This window comes from Xiphophorus hellerii, chromosome 14, assembly GCF_003331165.1.
Source record: "Xiphophorus hellerii strain 12219 chromosome 14, Xiphophorus_hellerii-4.1, whole genome shotgun sequence".
Classification (NCBI taxonomy): domain Eukaryota; kingdom Metazoa; phylum Chordata; class Actinopteri; order Cyprinodontiformes; family Poeciliidae; genus Xiphophorus; species Xiphophorus hellerii.
The window spans coordinates 13,671,890-13,690,365 of record NC_045685.1 but is presented as its reverse complement, the minus strand read 5'-3'; the positions used below and the strand labels follow the sequence as shown (position 1 = coordinate 13,690,365).

The window sequence follows — 18,476 nt, the reverse complement described above, 5'->3', positions numbered from 1 at the left end:
TGCATTTTTCCTTCTTGCACTAGAAAGTTACACATGAAATTGTGTAATTCGGTGTCTCTGCTGTTTCCCCATAGAAACAAGTCCAAACAAATATTAGTCATGCATCGCATCACCCAGGCCTCGACACATACTGAGGACACACCCAACACTGCAGCCTGCAGAGATTCATCCAGGGTTTTACAATCCTTGTGCAGCTTCACCTGTGAGCTCACACGTAAAGCTGTGATTCAGCCTTTTCCACTGGGAAAAACAATCATTTCAAATTCAGCTTCATCAACTCCAAAGAAACACGATCTTTGTCTCTGAGTGCATCAGCAAACTATAATCTTTCTTTCCATGTTTCTTTCGGAGTAATGGCTCCTTCTTCTCTGAGTGGCCTGTCAGTCGCCTACTCTTTGATACATTAAACTCCACTGCATGTAAACTTTAGAAATTAAAGAAAGTAACAAAAAATTCTCAAAATCTCTCGTTATTCTGCAAATAGAAATTATATTGTAGAAAAAAGTTAAAGCTTAGACTGATTTAATGTGAGAGGGTGAGAAAAAGTCTGTTGTGTTTTTACGCATTTTATTTAAATGTCTGGTGTCAACCGTTTGTATCTTTAACCCTGCTTCTCTACTGGTGAGGTCCGTTGGAGCAGCTCCACCCTTCATGATCCCTTTCTAACAACCGTGAAGCTTTCGGCGAGAAGTCAGTGTGTGGAAGGGTGCAGCCTTCGCAGTTAAGCTGCTGGGAATCACACTTCCTTAAAGTCAGCCTGAGAGAGTCCCTAGGATTATACTTTAACTGGTTACAGGAAAAATAAACTTATGTTTATGTAACAGGTGGGACCTGGACTTTACTAGGTTTTCAAACAAATCTAACCTCAAATGTACTACTAACACTTCATAAAATAATGCTAAGTAAGTAAACGTTCTTCTGTGCAACGTTGCTATGCAGGTTTGTGCTTCTGCACTCATAAGATCCACAACATTTCACTCAGGCTCAGGTCTGGACTTTAACTGGGCAACATTTTGAATCTTTTCTTTGCCATTTGTTGCTGAGTTTGGGATCATTGTTCTGTTGATGAACAATGATGCCACTTTGGGCAGACAAATGACACTCCATACTTTGGCCTACAAAAGGAGTTTATGGTGAACTCAATGAGCGCAAAGCGATGCAAAAACAAGTCCAAGTCATCATTTCTCCAACAGTTAGTAGGAGGTCTACGTTGATCTCCAAACAACTTTGTATTATGACAAAACATCTCTGTTTTGGACTTAGTTGTCTATTAGTCATTATTGTAGAATTTTTTTTTGTAGTGATTGCAGTTGTATTCACCACAACTAATATTAGGAAAACATGTTATATGCAATCATTTTTGCTTAAAATTGCAACAACAAATAAAAAAAAACAGCATGTAGGAAATTACTTGTGCCCTTCCCAAGAGTCAATGGAAACACATTTATTAGCATTACAGCAGTCAAATCCTTATTGTAACTGCTGATCAGCTTTTTGTCTCCTCTCTCGTCTTTTGACAATTATTCTGTGGTGATGAGCTCCAAGCCGGAACGCCTCCTTGTCATCACCCTAATGCTTAGGTCCCTTCTCAGATTCTGTCAGGTTCCAGTTCAAATGTTAGCAGTTGTCTTGCAGAGGTAACTATAGCTGCCCACAAGAGGCGTACTTTGGTTTTATATGAATCCTATTTAGAAAGGTGGCTCCTTTTATGGTTTAATGAGCTTTGATGCTCATTTAGTCATGCAGTCTTCTGCACTAATACACTAATAAAAACGTTTTTCAACCCTGTATTTTCTGTGGTGAAGAGGGGGTTAGTTGAGCAAAATTGTTTGCTCAGCAGAAGAAAAAGAAATCCAATTTGAAGGTGTTCAGTGACACAGGTGGCAAAAACAGCCAATCTGTAAATTATTGAAGAGGTTCAATTTGCCACCCGGTTTCCACAGTTTACTTGTAAAAAGTAAGATGTGGAATGACTCCATGAATGAATGAATGAATGAATGAATGAATGACTCCTTTGAGATCAATTTTGATGTCAGCGAGCAGGTGAACTCACAGTGAGGTGAGAGCGCCCTCCTGAGGTAGATAGGTGCAATGTATTTTTGTTACCCGAGTAAAACTAAAATGAATATTTTTTATATTTTTAATAGACGGTGATAATTAAACAATGAGCACACGAGTGCTAGAAAATATTTATCTGCCAAAAATATAAAAATAAGCGCATTTTTGTCCTTATAGCGACGGTACTACATCAGATTAGCTTAATTTAGCTAACTCACCAAGATCAGCATCGCTAATAGGAAAATAAGACTTGAAACTTGCATTTTTATGTCATTACTATAAAAAAAATGTAAATGTATATTTGTGATATTGGTACAGAAAACATCTGGGATGTCTAGGAGTATGTATGGCTTGAGAAAACATGGAAATTGTTGAAATAATCGCATCCGGAAACAAAGCTAACAGTAATCCAAACATCAACGGATCTGAGACGCCATTACAGCTATTAGGCTACAGCTAGCTGTAATGGCGCCATTACATGCAGCTAGGCTACAGCTAGCTGCATGATAAATGTCTCAGCACAAGTAGAGAAATGCGGAATCAGTGTTGCTTATTTGTAAGGGTTGCCAAGTCTCTTCTCTATAAAGAAAATAAAACTAAAGCTGGGCCAAAATTGTTCTAATAACTCTAATAAACATAACAGCAAATCCAGTTCAGAAAAGCTAAAGAAGGAAAAATAGTATTTTATATTAATTGCATGTTTAAAACACGCTAAAGTCATGAAGCATGCCATGACCTACAAATCAGTATGAGCAGATACATTTTTAAAAAGTATGTTATAGTCATATTTATATTTTTAAAAAGGACATTCTACAAAAATATCAGAACTTCAATAAATTGTTGCACCAAAATCAGCCTATCTGATAACTTTGGTTTTAATTTTAAAACAATTTCTAATAAACATTTCACATTATTTCCCTTAAAAACTGCAATCGACCTTGCTAAACCAGGCATTGCGTAAAATACAGTTTTTTAAAAGTAATAATAACAAAGAATGATATATAGTAAAACTTTTATTCATTTTTTTTCCAAGTCAAAAAACAAACAGAACAGAGATACAGAGAATGAGATCATGACTTGATTTTTATACAGTGGCAACTTTAAGTTAAACCTTCCTTTAAACTGGACAGATGAATTCTTTCCTCAGCTTGAGACCCTGCATCGCCTTCAGACACACAAACGTACACACACTCGCTCACCCACTCATTCATTCATTCATTCATTCATTCATTCAACAGGGGAGTCCTGTTGTTGTGGACTGACGAAACAGCACAGTTAAGACAACAGCGTTGGATGCAAACGTAGTGGACAAAATGCAACACTTTGTGGAATTAATGTCCATCGGACCCGCTTTGTGTCTAAGGCCAGAAAACGCTGCTCATTCAAGCCGAGGCTAAATATGAAGCAGTTTTGTTTGTTTTTTTTCCACAAAATTAGATTGCATTACGTTTTCCCGAACCTAAAATATGCATTTTAGCTCAGCGGGACTCCCAGTCGGAGTCGACGCTAAACCCACCTCCTCCCCATAATTTCCCCTCATCACAGGTAAAATGCATGGAGGAAAAAAAATACAAGGAAACACTGATTTTAGAAACTCCGGGATGAAGAGGTAGGGAAACCAGTCATTTCAAAATCAAACGAGGAAGGGTCAAACAGCAACCTCCCAATTTACCAAGCCAGCAAGCTGTGTAAAGATGTAAAAAAAAAAAAGAAGTTCACACTACTGTAGTGGCATTTTTAAAACAAAGGCTAAGAGTGCAGCTTCTTTGGACCATTTCTTATTAAAAATAAAGTTTGAATATACCATCTCCGACTTTTGTAGAAAGCAGGACAGAAAGTGTTTCCCTCTGAAGACTTTAAACTTCCAGGCTACTTTAACTGCAGCGAGAAACTTAAAATGAGAAAGTCAGCTGGCGATTAAGATCTGTCCCCTGCCTCTTCACCCAGAGCAGATGAACTTCCTGCAAACAGGACTAGAAAGTCACCAAAAGCAAACAAGAAAAAAAATGAAACTCTTATTTTCTCTATCCATACTCATACAGAATAGTAGTTAACTTCATAAATAAACTGAGTAGAACGCAAGTACACTTCAGCTATTAGAAATAGGACAAAAATTTGCAAAATGTAGGAGGGATTTTTAAAATGTATAGACGTGCACTACTTCTGAAAACAAGGACAAAAGCAGCAAGACCAAAACTATTATCCCTCACCTATTCTGAGCTCCATTTCGTCACAGATTCAAAATCAAAAATCAGATTCATTTTTACAATTTCTTGTGTGAAATCTGAAATTCCCAGTTTCTAGGGAAGATTAGCATCTGGAAAAGTGTTTATTTTTTTGTCTGCTTTTGACGTACAAGTTTCTAAAATGGTAGACAAAAAAATGCTGGTGGGTAGTTTTGTGACATCTTTCAGGTTTTTGGGGTGTGAAGGATGAAGAAGATGGAGGTGATGGATTCATATGCTCATGTAAGTTTAGAGCAAGGACATAAAAGTCCTTTCTCTCCAAACCTGTTCTCTCTTCTTTTTTTAAAGTGTGCATTTATGCAGATGATACAAATGTGTCCGCCTAAACTTTCTTTAAATGCTTAACAAGAAACAGTTTTTGTGATATCATTATGGTTTATGTTTAAATGGTGAATACAATCTTTACTTCTCAGGCTTTTGGCAACATGTACACCATCGACTACACAACCAGCATTTATAGACTGCGAGAAAGAGAGAGAGACTGGATGCAGGACACCAAAGTTAAAAAGGGACTTAAATGTTCACATCTTCCTCCCCTTTTCATTCCCTCTGGGGGATTATCAGTTTTTCTTCACACCCCATCTTGAAATTAAAGAGTAAAGAAACTACTTCAAAAGGCAACATTTTCACCCCTCATCAGGTAAAGCAGCGCAAGTCTTTCACAAACAGTTTTGAACATCTTGTGGGGGAGGGGAGCAACTTCCCGGTGGAGTCACGGGTCCCACAGCACCACCTTCTCAAGCCGATTAAAGCTGCTGCTGTCCTTCAGCCTCCCCCCCGCCTCCTCCGCAGCTCAGTTGTTTTCCTCGTCGCTGTCATCAGGGCTGATGGCCGGGCTGTAGGTAGGGGAGGTGGGGCTGTAGCCGGGGGAGGTGGGGCTGTAGGTGGAGCCTTTGGGGCTAGTAGGCGAGTACGTCGGAGACGTGGGTGAGTACTTGGGCGAAGTTGGGGAGTAAGTGGGAGAGGTGGGAGAGTATTTGGGGCTGGTAGGGGTGTAGGTGGGGGAGGTAGGGGAGTAGGTGGGGGAGGTGGGGCTGTATTTTGGAGTTGTTGGGGAGTAGGTAGGGGAGGTGGGGGAGTACTTCGGTGATGTAGGCGAGTACTTCGGCGACGTTGGGGAGTATTTTGGAGAGGTGGGGGTGTACTCCGGAGAGCTGGGGCTGTATGAGGGGGACGTCGGGGTGTATTTGGGTGAGGTTGGGGAGTACGATGGAGAGCTGGGGCTGTACGACGGCGAGCTGGGTGTGTAAGTGGGCGACTGAGGGGTGTAGCGTGGACTGGAGGGGGAGTAGGATGGAGATGTAGGGGAATAAGAGGGTGAAGTTGGGGAGTAGTTTGGACTGGTTGGTGTGTAGTTGGGGGAGGTTGGGGAGTAAGAGGGCGATGTGGGAGAGTATGAAGGGGAGGTAGGAGAGTAACTGGGGGATGTTGGGGTGTAGTTCGGCGATGTGGGGCTGTAGCTCGGACTGGTTGGAGAGTAGGAAGGAGACGTAGGGGAGTAGGAAGGGGAAGTGGGGGAGTAGGATGGAGAAGTGGGAGAGTAAGAGGGTGAGGTTGGCGAGTAGGAGGGTGAAGTAGGGGAGTAGCTGGGCGACGTCGGGCTGTAGCTTGGCGATGTTGGGCTGTAGCTCGGAGAGGTCGGAGAATATGACGGAGACGTCGGAGAGTACGAGGGAGAAGTGGGGGAGTAGGAGGGAGACGTTGGGGAGTAAGACGGAGACGTTGGGGAGTAAGAGGGAGACGTCGGGGAGTAACTGGGTGAAGTGGGGGAGTACGATGGAGACGTGGGGCTGTAGTTGGGGCTGGTGGGGGAGTAAGAGGGAGAAGTGGGGGAGTAGGAAGGCGACGTTGGGGAGTAGCCTGGGCTCTGAGGGGTGTAACCCCCCGGAGAACGAGGCTCGTAGGCGGGGGAGGTGGGAGAGTAGTTTGGTGACATGGCTCCACCTGAGGAAGAAAATTCAAAAACCAATCATTTAGGGTTCACTCAACAGCTCTGCATAATTCAAACTCCAATTCGTTTGCCTAGAATGTCTGGTTCGTTTGAGGAGGTATGAATGTGCAACTGAACTCCGGTTTGCACAATAGTAATAAACTTATGATAGTTTAAGCTGCCATACATTTTATGATTTCAAACGCTATAGCAACACTTTCCTTAACAGATGGTGAAAGAGTAGAGAGGCTGTTATATTAGATGTCAGGTTTGGGGTTGGTAGGAAACCTTTATTTTTCTAAGGAAATTTTTGAAGCAATAACAATAGGTAAAGATTATAAGAGCACATTTTCTGATGCATCTAACCTGGAGATGGGATGTATGGACTGACTGGTCCAGGAGACCCTGGAGACCCCGGTGTGGGAGACCAGGCTGGGGAGTAACCTGGAGAGAAGCCGCTCGCGTCTGACGCTGCGCTGGGAGAGAAACCTGCTGCTCCAGGGGTCATGCCGCTTCCTAAGTGACCAAATAAAGAGTAAGTGAATGAATAGAAAAAGATGAGAGGGCCAAAGCAATGACTGTATTTGAACCTACCAACACTGGGGGACCATGCTCCATAGGCTGGGGTGGCTCCGGTGTTCCAGGGTGTCATGGCAGGAGACATACCGCTCATGGGGCTCGGCACCGAGCCAAAGAACATTCCAGTGGCTGCAAACAAAGACGTAGAACGTATCAACATATGTGTAGATCCCAAAACATCTACACCTAAAATCAAGAACAATTCCTCCACTTACGCCCCGCCACGCTGATGCCCGGGATGTTTGTCGGGATCTCCATGCCGTACTTGCACTTCTCAGCATCTAGCAGCAGGTCAAAGCAGCCGGTCCCTGCTGGGGCGAGCTGGCCGAGCATGATGTTCTCCGACACGCCCTTCATTGGGTCGCACTCTCCGTGAGAGGACGCCTCCATCAGCACATCCACCTGCAGCGGAAAAGGAAACAAGATTTGTTAAGAATTACAAAAATATAAAGTGAGGATTGATCCCTTTGAGTTAAATAAAAATCCTTGTACCGTCTCCTCAAAGGAACACTTCATGAGAGGTCCGGTGTCTTGACGGTTGATGCCGTGACGCGTGATGGCCATCAGGTGACCGCGGCAGGTCATAGTGTCACACAGCAGAGCCAAGTGGCGGTAGTTGACGTAGGAGCCATCAAAGGAGATGACGTGGTACAACTCTCTCTCCAGAGCTTTTCGGACAGCTTCGATACCCAAAACCTTTTCAACAAACAATTCTCAGTGACAATCCCAATGAAATAAACCTTCAGCGCATGATGAAAGAAGGGCAAGGGCTTTGTACCGTGAAGATCTCCACGATGTCGTTGGAGGTGGTCCTGACAGGATCCACGTCCTTCTCACTGAGCACCCTCATAAGGCTCACTCCGTCCGTCTCAAGGATCCACTCCTGCAGGGCCTTGAACTCTCCATCCTCCGTGATGATGATCTTCTTCTTGTTGTCGGTCTGAGGCAGATGCATGTACACCTGAAAGAGATGAGCAAAAACATATTTGTAGAGATTTACTAAAGAAACAAAACTGAAGGAACAAAAAGAAGAAACCCCGATGGATTCACCTTGCTGATCTGCTCGATGCCTTGCAGAGTCATGTCCGTCAGCATGTTGGACTCGATGCACCTCAGAAACACATCGTCGTCCATTTTGTCCACAACCTCCTCGTCCTGGTCAAGCACAGCAGATTCTTACAATCTGAGCTGAATTCTCTCAGTTTCATTGTTAACCAAAGCTCACCTCTTGAAACTTGTTCTCGTCGCTGTTCATGATTCGAATTCGCAGCACCAGTTTTTCAGCGTTGTCATCGTTGAAGATGCAATTAAGGTCGTCACCAAAACCTAAGATAAGGAAAGTGCAATGTAACTGAGTGGGGAAGTTGGGGAAGAGTGGGTTTAATTTCTTTATAAAACGTTGAATGAAGTGTTACTCAACCCACCTGCATTGATCTTCTCTGCGATCTGCTCCATGGTCAGTTTGCGGTCAGTCATATGCTTGCGGTCGAGCTCGATGCGCAGCAGCCACGGGGAAATGCGAGTCACATCAAAGTCCGGCATCTCGTAGTAGACGTTCACCCACTCCTGATCCTCGGCCACCACGGTGTTCTGAGGATTGGGGTCATAGTAGATGGCGGTGTTGGCAGTCACCTGGAAGACAACGCTCAGTTTAAACCCAGTTTTTAAACACTATCAGATTTTAAAAAAGCTCAGGATATCTCACCTTCCTGAGCGTTGTATGCTCCAGTCGACACAGGATGTCCTTAGCTCTCTCCGCGTCACGTGCTGCCTGACCCAGCAGGAAGACGGTCAGCGACGGCGTCTTGGGCCTCTTCGAGATGTTGATCAACTCTTTGAGACGAGGCACACCAAGCGTGACGTTTTTGGCCGACACTCCGGCGTAGTGGAAAGTGTTCAGGGTCATCTGGGTGGCCGGCTCTCCCAGCGACTGGGCAGCTAGCGCGCCGACCATTTCACCAGGGTGGGCCTGGAGGAGGAGGACAGGAAGAATCGTTTCAGGCTTTCAGATTAAAATGAAAGCTCAAACAGCTCCAACATCCGCTGAACTTACAATGGATTGGTTGAACTTGGTCTCTATCTCTCCCAGCAGCCAGTCGTAAGCCTCGGTGGACAGGCGGAACTCCTCCGTCATGCGTTTGGAGCAGAGCGTCGACCGCAGGTGGATGTTGAAGAGCAGAGTGGCGTTCTCCTGGGCCTGCCTGCTCAGAGGATCGTCGCCATTGACAATAACCAGCTTCTTACTCAGCTCGTGAACGCCTGAGGAGGATAAAAAAAACATATGGGTTGAACTTCACAACAAAAACTATCTGTAAAACTGCTAACATAACGGCTTGGGGTGTTCTTTTTAAGCAGCTCTACACAACATTTGACTTGTAATTATTTTACGTGATTTAGCAATTCTCAAGTTTAAAGAGATTTAGGGGTTTTTTTATTTTTCAGCTTTACCCTCAACCACTCGCAGGGGATTTAGGTCTGTTGGGGTTCGAGTGTTGATTCGGAAAATCTTCTGAGCGTTCCAGATCATTCTGGCCAGGTTGCACGGCAGCACCACCTACAGGCAAAGAGACATATTGCAGTTCATACAATTATACCTCATCTACCATGTCTAGAGGCTTTTAAAGATGATAGAGATTCATAATAGTTCTGAGGTTTATTCCAAATCTTGAAAATGTCAAGAACACACATTTAAAGTCTGAGAACAGGATTTAAAAGCAAGCAACATTCACTTAGATCCGACTGCAAAACCATTTAAATCTGATCTCATTAAATAAATTCATGCAAATAAAACTGATTTAAAGGGAAGTCCGCAGGCTCAAGATTCCTGCTTCTGCTTTTACCTGCAATGACTGATTGAAAACTTTGTCATTACCATTTCTGAACACGTTTTTACATTTAGGAATGTTTCTGTAGCTTGCTGACTGTTCATTGTGTGTACTGCTGTAACTGTTGCTGATTTAATCGGAAGTCAGAGCAGATTTTAAGAGTCCTTTTAGACAAAAGGAAAAAAAAATGTTTTGCTGTCCTCTTGTGGACCATACGATCACGCACCTTACTGTCACCAGTGGGGAAAATCGCCCGCAGGATCTCCCTGTCCTCCCTCATCTTCTCAAACTCCTTCTCCAAGACGCTCTGCACGTGTGCATTAGTCAGCACGTCTTTCACCACGTCTTCCTGCAGCACCCGTCTCAACGCGCGCTCGTTGGTGCAGTCAAACCGAAACCTGGAGGGATTAAAAAGCGGGCGGGTGAATTAAAAATTCGGAACAATTAAAGGAGACCCGAGTTGGTTCAGGATTTTTGCATGCGTACTTCTTTTCGAACGCCTTGTTGGAGGGCTTCAACGTCGCCAGGTTTTGGAACTCGACGTTCTCTCCCGCCAGGCCGTCCTCGCCGTAACGCAGCTGAACCACCTGGTTGATGGAGTTCCGCACCGTGGCGTCGTACTTCACCATCACAGACTCCATGGATTTGATCAGACGACGCTGAATATAACCTGGAAGTAAAGTGAGAAGATCTCTTTTAGCTGACAAACCCAAAAATCTGCAGCTACATCTTAAATGGCTGAAATGATTAACTGTGATTAATCGACTAATGAGCTAATTGTCAAAAGTGTTGTAATCGATTGATCGTTAACTGGAGTATACACTCAAAAAACGTTCATTTGCTGAAAAACCATATTGAAAGCAGTAGTGAAGCCAAAACTGTACAATAAATAAATAAATAAATTTGCATTTAAGATAAGGACCTCTTCACAAAACTCCTCAAGTGGCAAAGTTTCAGTAGGGATTATTTTAGCTGCAAATGCATCCTTGCAAATGATTAAGTGTTCACTTAAAGAATGATTTTTTTTGTTGCGTTTTAGGCAATAAAATGTTTATTTTCTTATGTAAAAAAAGTATTTGAATTTTTTCTAAAATGGTATAGAAAAAGACATAAGAAGTAAAATTAAAAATCTGCAGAATGTGGCAATTTTTAAAAATAAAATTAATCAATCCTCAGAGTAATTGACAGAATAATGGATCAGTAAAATGATTGCCAGCTGCAGCCCTCATGTTTTAGCCACGTTGCTGCTGTGCGCACACACCCGTCTCAGCGGTCTTGACAGCCGTGTCGATCAGACCCTCTCTGCCTCCCATGGCGTGGAAGAAGAACTCGGTCGGCGTCAGCCCAGCCAGGTAGGAGTTCTCCACGAAGCCTCGGCTCTCAGGACCGTAGTCATCCTTGATGAAGTGAGGCAGCGTGCGGTGCTTGAACCCGAAGGGGATTCGCTTACCCTCCACGTTTTGCTGGCCCACCACGGCGATAACCTGAAGGAGAAACGGGATTACGCTCGGCTCAAACCGTAACAGTGTTCTCTGGTGACGGTCGGGCCGAGGCGTTACCTGCGAGATGTTGATCTTTGAGCCCTTGGAGCCTGCCACCACCATGGACTTGAAGTTGTTGTACTCGGACAGCGACTTCTGAGCGGAGGATCCCGTTTTGTCACGAGCGTCGTTCAGGATACGGTTCACCTGGTTCTCGAAGGTTTGCCTCAAGGTGTTACCGGGTGTCGGTTCCAGCTCGTTGTTGTGAGCTTTTTCAATAACCTGGCAGATGAAAAGGAGGGACATTAAACTCTGCTATGCCACATATTTAGGGTTTCTTGCACAAAAAAACCCTCCTAAATGGTTAGCAAATAGTTATTCTGTGTGTTGAAAACAAATCTAAGAGTTTCCCCTCACTTCTATCACATCCTGTTTGGCCTTCTTGATGGTGTTCTGGATGTCGAGGTACGTCTTAGCATCAGCAATGGAGTCTCCAATACCAATGGAATGACCTGTTGTTGTCACAAAGACATTGGTATGAAGAAAAGTCCCGTTTAACTCAAAATTAGACACTGGCTGCGTTTCCATTACAAATGTGCAAAAAACCTTTTCAATACTCTGCAAATGTTGAAAAAACACAATTTCACAATCGTGGTGTTTCCATTAAATAAGAAATGCTAATCAAATCACATGTGATTTTCATTTTATGATCAATAGTAACAGAGCAATTTTAGTTTAAAGTGTCAAGATTCAAAACTTTCCAAACAAAGTTGGCAGAATTCTACCCGTCTTTGGTGCATTTCTTTTTTTTAATTCCCAGTAAATATTTTCATGGGCAGATGGACAAATGGACAAATGGCTGGACAGATGAAGAGGATGGATTGAAGAATAGATAAGCAAACAAATACATGGATTGACAGATAAAGGTCTGTAAGGATTAAAGCATAGATGGAAAACTGGACAGGACAGACGATGAAACATTTGATGGACAGAAAGCAACGGTCTGAGCGACAAATGGATGGAGGAATGAAAGGAAGAGATGGACTGATACTGGAAGCAACATTGGACAGGTTAAAAAAATATAAATGTTTTTTAAACCTGAACTGGAGTCTTTAATGAAATTTAATAAGTTTCAAGGCAGTGGAGGAACCTTGCAGCAGCGTTCACTGTGGATGCGTCTTACCCTCGATGAGCAGCCAGTTGTTGACCACCGTCTGAATGTTGGAGTAGAAGAGCCTGGTGATGTCGTGGCCCATCTCCAGGTAGGAGATGTGGACGAGGGAGCCAGCCGAGGTTCCCAGAGACTTCTTACACAGGATGCCCATGATCAACTCCCCGTTCTCCACTATGACCTGTTTGAAAATTCACTTTTAAATCAAGCAGTCTGAGGCTGGTTCCTTTGTTTAAATCGGTAGATTAAAATGTCTGCCCCCCGTACCTTGGTGTCACCAGGGGAGATGTGTTTGAACGGGCCGCTATCTTCATCGTCGGGGTGCGTGCTGTGGGTGCGGATCACGTTGATGTGTCCTGGAATGATGAGGCTGAAGATCTGCTTCCCCGTCCACAGCGGACGCGGTTTGAGAATAGCCGGCTGAGGCATCTTCCCGTCCCAGGTGGACAGGAACATCAGGAGGTTCATCACCTCACCCTGACAGAAAAGGGAAAACCTGCAATGAGCACCAGCGATCTCAACCAAGCTGTTCGGAGGTCCAGCAGCAATCCACGCACCCTCTCCAAGAACACGTCTCTTTTAGTGAACTTGCGAACGGCTGTGAGGGTGTCCTGCACGATACCCATGACGGGCCGGTTGGACTGGGGCGTGACGATCATCCGCGGCACCATGGCCAGCTCCTGAATCTCCGCCCTCGTCTCCAGCGACTGAGGGAGGTGGAGGTTCATCTCGTCCCCGTCGAAGTCAGCATTATAAGGGGTGGTGACACTGCAGTGGTGAAGAACAGACATCAGCGAGGGCAAAGACCATGCAGGAATCGCTAAGCTGCGCCACGGGAAACCAAAAACTTTGATCATTAGTTCCTACAACAAAAAATATCTACCATCATAAATAATATTTGTAAAGAAATTACAGATATTCAAAGTTGATGTCCTGATCTGCTCCCAATTTTCTTTTAAGTGATCAACATTGGAGTCGCCTGCAAAATTTGACTATCATTTGTTGCCAGCGCCATCAGTTGCAGCAATGTTTTACAGAAACACTTTTTGATTCACTCCTTTGTTTATGTGCAAATGCAGAATCATACGCGACTCCAGACGATATCAGGGACAACAGAAATCCTGACTGGGATTTTGCTCCTGTCTGTAAGAGCTGTTCAGATTTTATCTTCGTTGATACCTGAGGTTGAGTCGGAATGTCGACCAAGGCAGGATTCGAACTCTGTGCCCCATCATGGACATTTTATGTAGTGTGGGCTGTCGGTTGAAGATGATGATGTCACCGTCGCACATGTGCCTTTCCACCTAAAATGATAAAGACAAATTACAGTTAGAAATCTAATTTATTAGCACCGATATGAGTTACATGTTGCTTATGAACAGATATGCACAGAGAAATGCGACCATCGTGAGCAGATTTTAAGATTGATCTGCTGCGACTGGGTATCGTCCAAGTTGGAAACCTAAAAATCGAATCTTTTTTGATCAGTGAGCGTGGCTACAGCACTGTAAAAAAGACTCACTGGTTACTGAAGAAAGAAAACTTAAAGGGAACTATTTTCAGAAGCACAAAAAGGTGTTCTACAACAGATTCACGGTTTGAAAGAAATTTTTAAGTCTTTTCACACCTCTATGTGGCTGGGTGATATGACTTGGAAAAAATATGATCTCAGACTTTTTAAAACCAAACCTGATTTGAATTGATGTTTTTTTCTCACTTTCTTTTGCTCAAAAAGACATTACAAATAATTTTATCAAGTGGCCGTCATTTAAATAATCCTTTCTGTGAGTTCATCTGCGTTCAAAGTAAAAACAAATAAATAAAAAGTCTGCAAAACACGCCTGTCAGACGAGATGGTGGGCTGACGTCACATTGATCTAGGGAAACAATGAGTGCGTTGGAGAAAAAAAATCCCAATTTTCCAAGAATTTATCATCCAGCTCTACATTGCTCTTTAAGACAAATCAGAATTGATTGAAGTTGGAATTAGCAGGTAAAAGCTTCCCAAAATCAAAAAGACGGGAAAAATCCCAATGGAGAATCTCTATATGTGAACAAATATATGAACATTGTGTTGGTCTTGCCTTGTAGCCGATTTGCAGATGAAGGTCACTTGGTTTAGGGTGGAATCGCAGGTCGATTCTGTCTCCGTTGTCTCGGATAATGTACTTTGCCCCAGGGTACTGGCTGTTGCCTCTCCGGACCAACTCTTGCAATCTAGTAAAACCAATCGGAGCGAAATTAGCTGGAATTACCCGCAAAGTTATAATGATGCAGGACAAACTCGGGAGCCTCTGGGCTGTACCTGTCGATATTAAAGGGTGTGACAATCTCGGGGAAGGTCATGTTGGCCGCGATGGATCGTGGCACGCCCACTTGGTCGATCTGCAGGTTGGGGTCAGGGGTGATGACGGTTCGAGCAGAGAAGTCCACGCGTTTGCCCATCAGATTACCCCTCACTCGCCCCTCTTTTCCCTTTAGACGCTGCTTTATGGATTTGAGAGGGCGGCCAGATTTTTGCATTGCCTGAAAAAACAGAAAAGGTCTTTTTTTTTAGCAAAGCAGCGAAAACATGATGATTGACTTTATACTAGCAGCTAAAATCCAGCTGAATTCGTATGTATACAAACCCTCGGCAGGCCTGGTAATTCGTTGTCGACCATCGTGGCCACGTGAAACTGAAGGAGCTTCACATCCTCGGCGATGACGTGAGCAGCTGCGCCACTTTGCTCGTTTCTTCTCAGCTGGTTGTTGATCTTCACGATGTCCGCCAGCTTATGGGTCAAATCGTCCTTTGAGACAAATATTTTTTATATTTGTTAGACAATTTTAGCAAGGTGTGTCGTCGCAGAAACACAGAAGAATGATTTTAGTTCACCTGGTTGCGAGCCGAGCCCTGCATGACCACGGCGGGCCTCACGGCCAGCGGAGGCACAGGCAGCACGGTCACAATCATCCATTCTGGACGGGCGAACTTGGGATCCATGCCCAAGATGATGTCTTCTTCATCTGAGATGCGCTTGAAGATCTCGTGAACGCGTTCGGGACTCAGCAGGATTTTCTTCTCCTGGGAATCCTCGTTGACGTGCTTCCACTCGGCGTACAGCTCCAAGCCCGAGCGTCGGATGCGCGGCTGGTAGCGCCCGCAGCCACCGTGACCCTGAGAGGAATCCAACAGGTGAATGGCAGGGAAACAGGCAGAGAACAGCAGGAAAAGGTAAATATAGACTCATAGTAAATACCTTCTCCTTGGTAATGTCCTCCTCCGTCTCCTGTGGCTCCATTCCAAATTTGTTGTCCATCTCTTCCCCTCCCTCACATATGTTTTTGCCTTTGCACAGCTCGTAGACGTGGGTTAGACGCTTCCTTGGCTGGCCCTTGGATTTCCCAAGGATTTCTTTGATCTTTGGGTTGTTCTAGAAAGAAAAGCAAAAACATAACTTAATACGACAAAATGTAATGTAGAAAACGTAGACGTAGAAGATCAGGATTATAATAGGGTGATCAACAAACCCCCCACTAAATTTATGAGAATTTTTAATGAGTTTTATGAGCTAGAAAACTCAAATGAAAACAAAGTAGTTAGTATTAGCCTGCCATTCCCACATGTGGTGAGTCAGATACTCTTTTAGAAACAAATGCTAAATTTATTTATTTATTTTGTAAAAGTGTTAAAATAATATAATAGAGCAACAAAAAAAATGATTGGTATAAGGATACTATTGTAAACCATGTGTTACTCATAAAATGCAGTGTCAATTTTAAATTCATACGAGACGTTATTTTACAAAAATATTTTGTTGCTATTATTTCAGCACCTGCTAACTTGTGCTTTTTAAAGAGCTTTGCTTTATAAAAAACATTAACTTAGTCATACAAGTGTGTTAAGTTTTCTGCCATTTAACTGTTAAAACTATGAATGGCATCTATACAAATAAACTCATTTGAATTAGGATTTCTTTTTTAGGTTAAATAATATGTCTGTCTCACAAAAGATAAAGTGTAATGAGAGCAAAACGTTTTGCGGGGGGAATCATTTGAGCAGCTTAGTGAAGGCAGAGTGTTTCTGGGAATTTGCAACTTTTGCCTCACTGGTTTAATGTAATGGTGTCTGGATGAACACCACGTTTGGTGTCCTTTCCTTTCGTCATTCTTGAGTGTAAACAAAGACACTTTACTTGTTGAAGAGTGGATCAAGTGTTGCAAAACCGGACAAGATTTGCAACACAAAGAGTCATAAATATACGGTGCCATTACATTTGCTTATAAGCTGCCAGCATATTTAATAAGCTCCTTAACTGGATAGATTTGAACCACTACACATTAAGTTTAAATGCAAAATATTGGCTTATAATTAATATTTACAGTAATAAAATATAAGTACTTACGGAATCCACCAACAGTTTTGAGCAAAAGAAGCAGACGCATCGAAGAATCTTCATTATTTTTGATATGAAGCCGACGTGGAAAACCGGCTTCGCCAGCTCTATGTGTCCGAAGTGGCCCGGACATTCAGTCATGTTGCCTGAAAGAACAAATGTATTGTAAGTGAGAGGTTCACAACCTCAGTTCAGGACAGAAATGTCTGGTTATGTTGCATGAAATTCAGACATGTCAACACTTTACCTGCACATGTCTGACATCTCCCACTGCGTTCTATGACCCCTTGTCTTGGATCCATAAGGCCACCAAGCTTAGGACGTCCTCCTTCCGTTGTTTCAGGGTATTTGATACCCCCTTCGGTAACCGACATCCGTTTCTGAAGAAGTCAACACATGGTAAAGCTAGAATAACCGCAATCATGTTTTCATAAATACCAAAATACAGAAGCATTTAAAAATGTCTGCCACTATAAAAAAAAAAGTAACTTTATAAAAGATCTACAACTTCTTCAGAAGATTTAATTTCCAAAACGGAAAATGTAAACACTGCATATAAAGTAGAACAATAATTGAACACAACTTTCTTCCATATAAAGACACACTACAGCATATAAAAATAACAGAAAAATACATAAGATTTGTGTTTTATGAGGTTTTTTTTATTTATAATACCACATAACAGATCATAAAGTACACGGCTAAGTAGTATAAAAAAAATTTAAACGCTACATATCAAGTCACAAAAATTATTTACGATGGCCCTACAGACAACATCGAACGTTTTAAAAGGGGGTTTAATTCATGGGTCGTTTCAAAGTGTTGTGCTTTAAGTTTTTTTTAAGTTCCTGCAACATGCTAGTTAGCTCAAGCTCCAGCCTACAGTTAGCTAGGCTAGGCTAACAGCAAGACTTTCCAGTTGCAAACAGAACCATGTCTTTGACGAAAGTGTTAACTACTTCGTTAACCGATAAAACTGCATAATTTAATGTGTCAACTACTAAATAGTTCATTAATAGGAAAATAAATCCCACCCCAAAACAGAAAACCTACAAGTTCATCTGGGCTGATGACGCCGAACTGAACTCTCTTGATCGTGCGCAATGGGCATGCGCTGTCACCGGAGGGCGGTCCGTGCATCCTGTCTATTCAAAGAGACGCGTCCTTCCTCGGCACGCCGCTTTGTGAGCAGGAACAGCCTGTAAATTGTCACCTCGACTCCGGCCAGGCCGCCAACGGTGACCGGAAAGTCTCCGAAGGCAATATTCCAGGTGCCTTTGTTGTCGGCTGCCTTTGGAGCTGAGTAATTTACGTTCAGTTCCTGCCTACACAGACCAACTACCGCTCCCTCCCCTTTTCCGATCTACTAACTTGAGCGCTCTAAGCGCTTCTGAACGTTGAGCAGCCCAACGCCTGCTTATATAGACGGAGAGCATACTACGGGGTTCCCCACTCAAAAACACAAGGACTGTTTGCTGAGAAGGTGGGACAAGCAACTCCGTAGTAACACGCTCATTGGCTTTTGAAAGTAGCTTTATGAATAATTAATAAGATTCCACGCACAGCCAATCAGAGTATACGTTAATTTCACCAGCAAATCATAGTTGAAGGCGGGTACAAATATTGAGGGAGCTCATTCTTATTGGTTTTCTTGAAAGAGAAAGGGCGGTGCATATTGTGCTTTGCATGAAATCTATAAATATTTAGTAGATCCTCTCTGGATTGGTTGGTTTTCTCATTAATATTTAGCAATGGGAAAGGGAAACCCAATGACAATGAAGAAATGTATCTATGTGAAATAATTCAG

General features: G+C 43.2%; 1 protein-coding gene across 1 annotated transcript; it reads right to left on the bottom strand.

The window, feature by feature from the left end:
- Positions 1 to 3,056: 3,056 nt before the first annotated feature.
- On the bottom strand, positions 3,057 to 17,809 carry polr2a (RNA polymerase II subunit A). The gene is made up of 29 exons (XM_032583660.1): positions 17,723 to 17,809; positions 16,917 to 17,049; positions 16,679 to 16,815; positions 15,533 to 15,706; positions 15,169 to 15,450; positions 14,921 to 15,082; positions 14,596 to 14,816; positions 14,375 to 14,507; positions 13,470 to 13,594; positions 12,848 to 13,058; positions 12,558 to 12,767; positions 12,303 to 12,471; positions 11,537 to 11,631; positions 11,198 to 11,401; positions 10,900 to 11,122; positions 10,125 to 10,308; positions 9,865 to 10,036; positions 9,262 to 9,367; positions 8,867 to 9,072; positions 8,519 to 8,782; positions 8,238 to 8,445; positions 8,039 to 8,139; positions 7,864 to 7,968; positions 7,592 to 7,774; positions 7,306 to 7,509; positions 7,029 to 7,215; positions 6,829 to 6,942; positions 6,601 to 6,750; positions 3,057 to 6,248 (listed from the first exon to the last, which is right to left on the bottom strand). The coding sequence occupies exons 1-29, from the start codon at positions 17,807 to 17,809 to the stop codon at positions 5,098 to 5,100; spliced, it is 5,901 nt and encodes a 1,966-aa protein (XP_032439551.1). The 3' UTR covers positions 3,057 to 5,097.
- Positions 17,810 to 18,476: the final 667 nt, after the last annotated feature.